General features: G+C 39.4%; 1 protein-coding gene across 1 annotated transcript in view; it reads right to left on the bottom strand.

The window, feature by feature from the left end:
- Nucleotides 1–6,783, bottom strand: part of LOC308114884 (oxysterol-binding protein-related protein 1-like) — a 29,393-nt gene extending 22,610 nt beyond the window's left edge. The window contains exons 1-8 of the mRNA XM_080472127.1: nucleotides 6,639–6,783; nucleotides 5,947–6,070; nucleotides 5,781–5,866; nucleotides 4,952–5,026; nucleotides 2,786–2,897; nucleotides 2,603–2,688; nucleotides 2,166–2,310; nucleotides 1,749–1,816 (exon numbers count right to left, since the gene is read on the bottom strand). Coding sequence (XP_080328253.1) covers nucleotides 1,749–1,816; nucleotides 2,166–2,310; nucleotides 2,603–2,688; nucleotides 2,786–2,897; nucleotides 4,952–5,026; nucleotides 5,781–5,866; nucleotides 5,947–6,055 — 681 coding nt within the window. The 5' untranslated portion in view covers nucleotides 6,056–6,070; nucleotides 6,639–6,783. The remainder of the gene's footprint in view (nucleotides 1–1,748; nucleotides 1,817–2,165; nucleotides 2,311–2,602; nucleotides 2,689–2,785; nucleotides 2,898–4,951; nucleotides 5,027–5,780; nucleotides 5,867–5,946; nucleotides 6,071–6,638) is intronic.
- Nucleotides 6,784–12,270: the final 5,487 nt, after the last annotated feature.

The raw sequence follows: 12,270 nt of genomic DNA, 5'->3' as shown, positions 1-12,270 counted from the left end.
ACTTTTAAGCAATATTACATAAGATCAACAGAAATACACACATTCACTCAGGTTTCTTCACTACTAGTCATTTTTCATTAGAATAATCAGTACTCTTTAGATATAAATCTGATAGTCTAAGATATTAATGAATACAATTTTACTATATATTTTTTAAACAGTTAATATTTTCATTTAATTTTGACAGACTTTATTATTCTCATCTCATCATAAATAATTACATACATTTATTTTCTATCTTTTTTTTTTTTTTTACATAAGGGATTTTCATCTTAAAGTTCACTGATAATATACTATTTAAACATCTCTCCAGGTGACATACTCTCTCCGATAAATTGTTGAATGACGTCTAGGGTGACTGCATCTATTCTCTAAAAAGGTACTAACTCATGAGGGGCTGGAAAAAAAAAAGAAGAAGAAAGAAGTAGGCTTTCATTGTGTAGGACACACGAGTGTCGAGTCGAGCAGATTTCGATGAGATTTGCTCATTAGATTTTTCTGAAGTTGATTGTGGTGCTTGAAGAAAGAACAGAGGGTTGCCAAAGGGAATAAATGAATCTGCCTTTGAGGACTGTGAAATGAAGGCCAGATTTAGTCTTTTTTGCAGCTCATACCCGAGGAAGAGGAGAGGAAGACCGACAAAGCAGAGGAAGATTTTTTTTTCATTAAAATACTAGAATATGTTATCTAAAAAAAAATTTAAAAATCAGTGGAGCTAAAAACTTCATCAAAGACAGGACTGGAATTGATGTATATTGGATTAAAAAGAGAATAACATTATTATAAAATATAACAGTTGTGACAGTTGCTGATCTAGATCGGAGGATGTTCATACCTCATTTCTACTTCAGTAAAAATCTCTGTAATAACCACCAAGTGTCAATGATGTGAACATTTTGGCCATTTCGAATGTAAAAATGTCAAAAATAAATAAAAAAAAGCAAAAAGATTTTTAATGACCAAAACCAAAAGTGCTACATCGTTTGTATTCTCATTGAATTTGACGTTTATCTCATCAATCATATTTATTTTTCATAAACGAACTGCACAAAACCTGCAAAAAGGGCTTTTTGTTTTTACTTTTATCTAAAATAAATGCATTTTACATTATTGACAGAAGTCAATACATTTGGAATTTTTTTTTAATGCTACTTCAAACATGTAATCTTGTTACATTATTGGTCAAATGTTACTACGATAATAGATCAAATATCTGATTACACTATTGACAAGTTTTTACATTATAGGCTTTTTATTTTACTTTGAAAAAGGGCCAAATGCTTACATTATTGGCCGTTACAGCCTTTCTAATTTGTAACTGTCTGTGGATCCTAATAGCTGTTAATAAAATCTTTTATTCTGAAATTATGATGTCCAACATCATTGACTCATCACTATTACCAGGTAATTGGCTCTGATTTATTCATACATGACTCAAGTCAAATGGCGAAAAAAACCAAAACAGGTTTAACATGTCTTTTTAATGGCATATTTTATTCAAGTGTAGAATCAGCTTTTACTTTGGTACTTAAATTATCTCCTAGACCTGCAGTTTGTTGCTTTCATGGAAGAAATTCATTTGAATTAGTGGCAATTTCTTTTTTAAACACAAGTATTTCCTTAAGTCTACTAACGTCAAGAGACATGAAGCCAAAACATATTGTAATACTATTTGTATATCTACTCTAATAGTAATACGTCATCCATGTAAATGACTTAAAAAGTGACCTATAAACCACGGAGCTCACCTTCTCCTGATATGCTGCTAGAATGTGCTTCAGTTCATCTGTACGGACGAGGTCGAAAGCCGTCTGTCCTGCAACACCATCAGACACACAAACACACACTTAAGATATCTCCATCATGTTATGAATATACACACTTTATCAAGTCAGTATTTAGTGTATATATACATATATATTCGGTACTCAGTGAAAAGCCCTCTCAGTGAGAGTGTCGTGGGTTGAAACACCGGCCGGGCCTTTCTGTGTGGAGTGTGCATGTTCTCCCTGTGCGTAGGTTTCCTCACCAACATTTTGACTCATTTCATCCGACTAGTAAAAATAACTACCTGAGAACAAAACCATGAATGTACTGAGCCTGCGGATACTGCGATGCGTTTGCACGTCGATGATAATTAATGCTGGGGGAGATTAAAGACGCACCATTGCTGTTCTTCAAGTCAGCTTGTGCGCCACACTTGAGCAGCTTCACCACGCACTGCTTCTGCCCCCTGTAGGCCGCACAGTGGAGAGGCGTGTTACCCACCGAGTCCCTGCAGTGGATATCCGGAGCCTCTTTCCCACTGAGCTGAGGAGCGGGCGGCAGAAGGAAAAACAGTCATTCACTTTTCGGTTAATTCTATTTATCCCGATGCACTAAAATAAGGAAACAAAAATGTCTGCACACGCGTTTGCGACTCAAAGAAGTCGCCGTCTGATTAGACCAGTCCGGCAATGCAAATGTCAAAGAATGGCGGTAATTGTGCTGCTTGTGCATCTCAGACACCGGCGCCACCTGCGAAAGACTTGTTAACCGTGCGAGACGCTGTCCAGGTGGCAACTCCCTCCACCGAGGTCCTGCAGAAAGGTCAGACGCTAACCAATTTGGACAGAGAGGCGAGATCCCCCTCTCTGGCTGCTTCCAGAAGCTTCCCCTCCCGCCGCCTCGTCTCCCTCCGCTCTGCAGCTGCACAAAGCCAAGAACAAAAAAAGGCAGTAATGAGGAGCCGGCAGCCATCTGAAGGAATGCTCCGGTGGGCTTTTTTTTTTTTTTTTTTTTTTACCCTCCAGCATGGTAATAATTTCATCATCTTCTGTGACGTCTGTGGGGATTTGCGCCGTTCCATTGATTATGCTGGCGCAGGCGTCGAATCGCAGCAGCAGCAGAACAATCTCCTGACGGGTCCGAAGAGACAAAAATCAGTCTGACCATCACTTGGCAACACTCAGAGCTCCGATGTAATACGGAGAAATTACAGATGACTTAAGAGTTGTTACAGCTGGGAGGAACTTTCCTGTGAAGCCTTCAGGCTTGGTAATCTAAAAGACACACAGGTGTGCAAGTTGAGACAAACACTTTTTATTTTTTTTCCAAGTTTTACATGGGTGAAATGAGCACAACACCCTTCTTAAAATTAAAAAAAAAAAAAAAAAACACATGATATTGGACTTAGACGGGTTCACTGTGAGGTTTAAGGAGAAGTCCTGTTGAAAGTTATTGAAACTTGTGAGATGTAGCCGTTTGTTTGGAGGGGACTGGTGGCATAAAAAGGTGTGTCATCAGCAAAAATAAATAAATAAATCTAAGAATCTCCAACTGCAGTGTCATTTATATAAATACTGAGAATAAAAGGGGACCTAGAACAGAGCCCTGAGGCACACCCTTTGTGACAGGGAGAGGCTGAGGCATGTTTTATCAGGTGGTTGGAGAAGCTTTTGAAGGAGTGACTAGAGGACTAGAGGACTAGAGGACTAGAGGACTAGAGGACTAGAGGACGCCAAAACTACCAAATCTATGAACTATTCTATTTCTATACTGACTTTAAATTCTGCCGTATAGATTTTTCTTTTTGGAGACATGGTTTCTAGCTCCGTCACTCAAATACAGCAGCAATGGAGGTTTTTCTGTGGGACTCTAGCAGCTTTCTGCCGTCTTCCAGTGACATCTAGTGGTCACAGATAGTACATACCAGCATCGTCTAACATACAAGTTGCTTGTTGTAATTCGCAGGAGAAAGACAGTCACTGAATAAGTGCGTATTTAATGGATCCGAGTTACAGAAGTAAGTAAATAGAGTTTACTTTCCAGATCCCTCGCAGTCTTTTTGAATCAGAGCCAGACAATTACATTTTTATTTATTTATTTTTGTAAATGAGCAGTAGTTGTACTGCAAACTGTCCAGGTGGCCTTATTTCTAATTTGTTTGAAAATCAAGTAGTCTGCAGGGGATCTTGGTAACTGACAAAACCAGGTTTCTTTTTGTTTAAGGAGAACTCTACATTTATGCTCAAACTAAAAACTGTGTCTACATTTGATCCTTTCCTTTTTTTGGGGGGGGGGGGGGGGGGGGGGGGGCAGAAAGCATGCTTGTTTATGATGGAAGTAAACATGTTGTGAAAAAATGTCCACGCATTCCAGACGGGTCAGATCATGTAGAATATAGTTTTAAATATAAAAAGCAGAACTCAACAGTCCAGTACTTTTTACAGATACCATCAATCAAAGTGGCTTTACCAGGAGTCAGGCAGAGAAATTACTTGGTGTCGATTTTGTAAATCAAACCGCAAAAGCACATTTGTGAAAAAGCACAATCGCTAAAAGGCGGTCACTGCTTTTAGTTGATATGGTACAGGCTGGAGCCGACGGCGAGGAGCCATTTGATCCCCTGGTGTTCAGAAAATCAAAGTGCTTCAGGACAGTTTGATCCCCCCCACCATAGAATGAAATTTTAACCTGGCAGGTGCAACTCAGTGTCGGAGACACATTGTCCAAACCGGGTCTCAGGTGGAATGACGCCACACTTTCATCTGATTCTGGGGGAAAAAAATGACTTCTCGCTTTATTGTGAAGCAAATCTAAAGTGCTCCAGACACAGGGATCATCATAACGGAGATCTGCTGCGTTTGGGGGGAAAAAAAAAACGTGAACATTGTGAGCGTGTCGGAGTGAAATTGTTATTTCAAAGTGGAGAGCGGCAGAACGATGAGTTTTTGTTAAAGATCATAGAAATCCATACTGAAGCAGCGTCTGAAGGAAGGTATCGTCCAACAGTACGGCTTCATCGTTCAACGAGTGATACACATGAAAACATCAGGTTACCTGCCACTGTGTCGTAGTCAGAAGATTCATTACCTTCTCAATGTCTTGCGATTGTCAATAACTCACTATTGTTAGTGTGGAAGAAACAACAACAACAAAACCAAACTCATTTCGGCCTCTCTGTCCTTGCCTTCCGTCCAGCTCGCGCTGCCGTGTGCAGAGGTGTGTCGCCCACGTTGTTCTGCAGATTCACATCGGCACCCGCCTGCAAACAGAGTAGCTCATGAAACAAAACCCTCCCGGATTTATCTCCACACCGAGTCTAACAGTGATGGTATGCCTTTCATTTTTAAGTTTAAAATTAAGGAAATCTTAATTAAGCAAACTGACTAATAATGCATTTGTGCCTACCTGAGTGTCTTGTGCCTCTAAATGTTTCCTCTATCAATCTGAGTGTCTAAAACATTTCCTTTATATGCTTGTAGATGACGGGAATCACTTCTGCATTGTAGATTTTAACTCATTTAAAAGTTAAGCCCGTCTTTTTTCTTTAATTCCAAAAGCTTTGGCTCAAAGCCTCAGAGTACTAACTGGAACCCCTGCATGGGGGTCCCCAGTCCACAGGTCTAGAAGTGCACATAATTAAATGAATGACATAAAAAACAAAAACAAACAAAAAAAACCCCAACCAATGTATAGAACTTTTATGTCACGGTCACAGAAATCACACAAATACACTATTCTTAAAGTAAGAACAAACTCCTTTCACCGTGTGAAAAGTTAAAAATGCTAGAATTTATTATTGTTAAACTTCAAAAACATTACAATCCTCTATATCTACAGTCAAAATCAATAAAATTGACTATTCTTAAAGACAAAAACCTTAAAATGTATTATTATTAAAATCAAAAATGTTAAGTCACAGAAACAAATGGATAAAATTTACTATTACTAAAGTGAAAAACATAAAATTCACTGTTGTTGAAGTGGAAAAGGGTCCGATTGTGGGTTCCTCTCACCTTGAGCAGCTCCTCCACCACCTCCTTGTGTCCAGAGCTGGAGGCCAGATGAAGCGCCGTCCATCCAGAGCTGCTTTGGCTCCGGGCTGTCAGACAAACAGGAGGAGACGTTCTCTCCCAGCTGAAGACATTTCCACTCACCTCATCAGGCCGTTCTTCTTCTTACATGTGCAGTTGATGTTGAAGGATCCTGTCTGGTGGATCCTGGTCTGGAGGATCTTCTGCACGTCAGCGCAGCTTCCTTCTGCAGCAGAGAGGAGAAGCTGCTCCTCCATCGCTCAAAGACTCACCTGGATTGGTCACGAAGTCCATTCAGAAACAGTTAAATCTGGTTTAACTTGTCTTTTTTTTATAAAGAATCAGAACAGTTGAACAGCAGAAACAGTGACAATTCACATAATTCGAAATTCAATTATAAACTTCTTACATACAGAAAAAAATAAATAAGATAATAAATAATAAATCTGCCTTGTGACATTTCAAAAATAAGCAATTTAATTTTTATGTTTGGTTGGCTTTCAACAAAAAAATTTTTTAATGAACTTTCTGCATAATGGCGTTCATAAATTAATAAGATGTAAATATATTCAAAGGTTGAGAGAAACAAAAAACTAAACAAACTGCTATTAAATAAATAAAAAAACAGTCCAACAATGAAAAGAAAATTACAAGAGGAGCATCAAACCACAATTTAAAGATAAACTAAAACATATAAATCAGTAGAACAAACATGGGGATTAAAATAAATTATATTCAGATATGAGGAAACTTAAGTTTAGTTTTTGTCTTCGTGTTTAGAAAAGAAGAACTAAGAGAACGACGCAGCCAAACTGAAGTAAAACACAGAATATTAAATACCTTGACTTATCAACTGAGCGCAAACGTGAAATCCAGACTTACAAAGAGTTTTCTAGTCTTAATTCAGCAGTTTTCACGGTTTCTGCTCCGGTCTGGAGGAACAACAAAAGTTAACGGCAGACATTTGACCCGGCCATCAGCTGGTAATAGCAGACCACGTGATCGAGCAGCTGCTGGCGCGCGCTGCCAGCAGGTGCGGCGCGGGAAAGAAGGAGCACGGGGGGCTCAAGCCCTTTTTATTTGCGAGAATAAATCCTGTACAATGTGCTTTTACACATTATTATTTCCAATGGACTTTTTATATGTTTTTCATATATCTCGTATATGTCCATATATATTTAGTATAGTATCATAAGGCTTTGTTTCACTTGAGAATTGCTCAAATTTAGCCCGATTTCCTGCGTGGCATCAGCCACAACCTTCCTGGTTTTCCAGCCCAACATCTGGGCAGACCTGCACACTTGTATATTTATCTCCCGCGATGTGCAATAAAGACTGCTTCATAATGAAATATATATCTTGTGTTTTTTGTGACAAATATACTTTGAAATCCTTCAAATCAACAATGCTGAAAAAATAAGTCGTAGACAGGATGTCCGGAACCACATGGACTCGTTGTCCAGGGTTGCATTTTTGTGGACGAGTTGCCCATGTACCAGTCCTCCAGCACCCCCCAAGCTTCTTCAAGACCCAATCCCCATGTTTATATATATATATATATATATATATGGGGAATTCTTTGCATTTTTATGCAAACAGTTGCATATAAATGTGTTTTGAGGATAAGTTTGTGCCTCGGTTTGTACATATGCTTCCTAAGTTCTGAAAGTGTTTCATTAAACATGTTTGTGGTTTGTGGTTCTCAATATTAAAAAAAGAAATCTAACTTTTTCCAACTCGAATAATTGTAGCATGACATAGGTGAGGTTGTGCTGGAAAATAAATGCACCAAGTATTCTAGCTAAACAGTAATTATTGTTGAAATATAGAGGTAAAAGCAAAAGTAGCTATAAACGGTAAATTAACCCCCTGGAGGCAAACCACTGTGCTGTGTGACATCAATGCAGACGGAAACTAGCTTTAATTCTAATCACAAACACTGACTCTAACAACTTGAAGCATGAACATGTTTTTCATCTTCATTTGTCATTAAACAGCCTTTTTCTCTGCAGATGTTTTTTTCGCCCTCTCGACTCGCTCTTCCAACTCAATCACTTGTTAGAAAACCACCAAAGTAAAACGTCAACGTGGCCATCTCATGGCAGGATATCGTCATTTCGCTGGCCACAAAAACCAGCATGGATTTCCGCAGATGCTTTTTATCGTCACTTCCCACGAGGGCAGCAGCGCAGATTGTTAGAATGACTTTTTTTATTTAATCACATAGAAGGGCAAACTGGAAAAATGTTATGCAAAGAAAAATCTATCTGTTTTCTGGTATCTGAGTTCTAATCACGGTAAGAACGCTACACATTCACTTTGTCTTTGAAAAATGACCTCCACGTGTGAATTATGAGTATATCAGTCATTATCATCAGTGACACAGTTAAGTATAATGGTCTGGAAGTATTTTAAATAGACATTAATCATAGTGCATTCATCAAATCAGGCCCGGCGAGGGAAAAGAAGCGCACTGGGCTAGTTCCTTGCTAATTAGCATGGCAATTATTGTAAGCCGTCACAGTTCTTAAGCAACGGGGTGGACTGCGTGTTCTCCGGCGCGTAATCCCCCGCAAATTACAAGATAATGGAGGCAAGGCGAGGCCGTGGCTTCAAAAGGAACCAGCAGATAGAAACCCCAGCAGGGACATTTTAGGGACCGACAGAAGGAGAGGCGCCGAGTGAGGAAAAGGTCGGGGAGGAGAGAGCGACTCGTTTCCCCGGCACTGGGAGCGAACAGCAGAATATCAGGGCGCAACGGACGACTCGTCCACAAAACTGCAACCCCAGACAACACGACAAATCTTTTCAGCATTATTGATTTGAACGATTGATGAATTTTGATCTAATACTGATCTGATTTTACACGTTTTGCCAATATTTTTGTTGCTAATTTTGACTTTAAGATATTTATATGCGGCTTCCAACTGAGCCGTTCAACAAAAGTAATTCCTGAAAATCTATTTACGTGCACTTTTTGAATTTGTTTACCATTAAGAGAAAGATGAACAAAGAGAAACAAAGCCATATGATACAAGACTAAATATACATGGACATATACTAGATATATGAAAAATATATAAACTATCAATAAGAAATAACAAAATGTAAAAGTACATTGTACAGGATTTATTTTCTCCCAAAAAATTCTGAAATCTCATCCGTGGGCAAGTTGTTCAGGGTTGCAGTTTTGTGGACGAGTTGTCCATAGAGGCTGGTTTGGCTGCGAATGACTGCCATCGGCTGCAAAAAGAACCTGGAAGCTGTTTCCTATTTCTTTTCACTGTAAAAATGTATTTTGAAAAGAGCAGCCATCAAAGAGTCAGTTCTGATTCTGCTGCATATCATGACATCCAGCATAAAGTTTAGAAACTGGGCCGAAATAAAAAAAAAAAAAAAAAAGAATTAAGCTTGAAACGGCCCCGTTTACACGACAACGTTTCACGTGACAACACCTAATCCATTAAAAAAAAAAGAAAAAGCGTTTACACTGCAGCAGCGTACACAATGACAACGATGTAGTTAGTATGCCGGGCCACGGGAGGGCGCTGTTGCTTGATTTTGTCAATTGATTGATTTTGAGTAATACCACTACTGCTCGGACATGTTTGTTTACAAGTGGATGAGCAGGAGGGAGGGGAGGGAGGGAGAGAGATATACGCAGTAAGAGCCTCCATAGCCTCCATCAGTCACCGCAGGAGGGAATAGCGACCGTGAAAGAATCTTTCCACCTTGTGAGCCGGATTAAAAACGTTGCCGATACAGTGGATCCACACACCGGTCTTGTGTAAACCATACACTCGTTTGCACTTGCGGATACACTCGTATTCGTTGTCGTGTAAACGGGGCCTGATTCCCTGCGGTGGAAAACAAGCGTCCCAGTTACATTGGGCTTTTCTCGCCGTGCGTATTAGACGTTATTGCAGGCTGATGACTTGTCAAGATATAAAGAAAAGATTATTTCCCAGGAGGCTTGAAGCAGGAAAACAGTCATCTGCAGTAATACACTGAGTTTTACCACGTAACAATCACCCTGCTAATAAACATCTAACATGAAATAAAGTGGGTGCGATACGATTCCAGAGATGCACACAGCGTGAGCATAATGAATCAGAATAATTGGTTTGGTCGCTTCTCAATATCAGCTCTCACCCTGATGTTCACTGAGTATCTAATGGCCATTTAATGATATGGACCGGGGATGCACATATGGACTCGTCTATCTGTGGACTACTTTTTGTTCCACTTCGTCCACTTGACCCAGATCCGGACCCACCAATGGTTGCCAAGGTTGATAAGTGGCTTCTCCTGCAGTTGCCTGGGCATCCAGGGGCGGCAACTTACGATTGCAGGACGACTCGTCCTCGAAACTGCAATCCTGGACGACTCGCCCACGGATGAGATTTCAGAATTTCTTTGAGAAAATAGGTCCTCTACAATGTACTTTTACATATTGTTATTTCTATTTTTCTATATATTTTATTGATATTTAATATATTTTTCATATATCTAGTATATGTCCATATATGATTAGTATAGTATTATAAGGCTTTGTTTCTCTTGAGAATTGCTCAAATGTATCTTATCACACCTCCTGATTTCCTGCGTGGCGTCAGCCACAACCTTCCAGGTGGCCAGCCCAACATCTGGGCATACTGTGTATTACTGATACATTTACTGGGATTATTGTACACCTGCACATTTGTATATTTATCTACTGTGATATGCAATAAAGACAGCTTCATAATGAACTATATATCTTGTGTTTTTTGTGTCAAATATACTGAATAATCCTTCCAAATGTGTCAAATATACTTTGAAATCCTTCAAATCAATACTGCTGAAAAAATTAGTCGTGGACGAAGACATCCAGGGTTGAACTTTTATGGACGAGTCGTACTCCTGGGTCTGAGCGCTCCTTTTGATTTTATACTGTTTCTTCTCTGGCTGTCCTTGCTCAGCGGTATCGGGGTAGCGGGGGTGAGGAGCTGGTTGGAAGCTGTGTGGAAAGAAATGCTTCTGGTTTTAGGATGTAAATCAATGTTTGATTGGTTGGTTGGTCGGTCAGTCGATAGAGATCTCAGTAGGTAATCTGCTGTGGAGACCCTTGAAGAGTGCCGCCAAAAGTCTAAGAAGACCTTTATTGGTCCCACACTTCTGTTTGAACGGTCACTCATCGTGAACGCCATCGTAAAGGTTGGAGGCTTTTATCCTCAGGGTACTCCTTTTTTTTATTCTTCTTGCATGCACAGTCCAAAAACATGCATCTCTAAATTGCCTGGAGGTGTGAATGCGTCAGCAGGGATCCTCTTTAGCACCCCACGACCCTGAGCCGGATAAAGCTGCATAAAAGATGAGTGGAGAGAGAGAGAAGCCAATCGGGGGAAGAAAGAAAGACCTGACTCCTCACACTATCGCTGATGCCAATGCCTGAGGTCAAACTGTGCATGTGGTTGCAGATAAATACAAAACGAGGGAAAATAAATGTCTCCAAATTAAAAGCTTGAAAGAGTCGATATGTAGGATTTAAGCGATGCCACTGGGGCCATTAGGTGGCAGTGTTGAGTCTTGGTCGTTGGTAGTTCTCAGGGTCCAGATTGGGTCTAGAAGACTAGTTGCTCATATCTGGTCTAGAGCAGGGGTCTGCTACCTTTATGACCAATAGAGCCGTTTTCTACCAAATCAGATTTAACTGGAGCCGCAAAATACATTTAACCTACAGTTTGATGTATGAACAAAAACTGTGTCTTATGTTGCATTTATGAAGTTTCAATAATAACAACAACAACTAAAATACTATTACTACTACTACTAATAATAATAAGAATAAAAAGAATAAAAAGAAAAATAATAATAAATATTTTCAATAAACTCTAAATTGTAATTATTATAATTTAGGGTGGTAAAGATTCCATTACAATTCCAGCTGTTTTTATACCTGATTTTACAGATTTAAACCTTGTTTTTCCAGCATTGTTCAGACAGTTTTGACATATTAGCTGTTCTTGGCTCTTTCTTAAGCAGTTCTGTTCCATTGTGTCATTTTAGTTTTTTTAAAGCTGTTTTAACAGATTTCCCCCAAAATATTTTGTGGTTTTAACTTTTTCCCCAAAATATTAACCATTTGTGCCTTTGTTAAAAGCCCCCCTAAAAATGACTTTGACTGAGTGAATGCAATGACATCAAGATAATATGTTTATTTAGATATAATTGTGTGAAAGGTTCAGGGTTAAAAGAGCAGCATGTGGCTCCAGAGCTGCAGCTTGCAGACCCCTGCACTAGAGGGTAATTACCTGCAGTGAGGTATCCAAAAAGCTTCAACCATTGCATTAAACGTTCCTTCTGCTGCTTCTTTGACTGACTCAAGACACCACCTGGTGGTGCAAAGTGATTTTGCGAGACGAAACAAGCCGTGACGAGTTTATCAGGTTTTAACGGATCGGGGCTGTTTTTTTTGTTTTCGTTCATTCTG

Source organism: Lipophrys pholis, assembly GCF_963383615.2.
Source record: "Lipophrys pholis genome assembly, chromosome: 1".
NCBI classification, from domain to species: domain Eukaryota; kingdom Metazoa; phylum Chordata; class Actinopteri; order Blenniiformes; family Blenniidae; genus Lipophrys; species Lipophrys pholis.
This window is presented reverse-complemented; position numbering and strand designations above follow the sequence as displayed.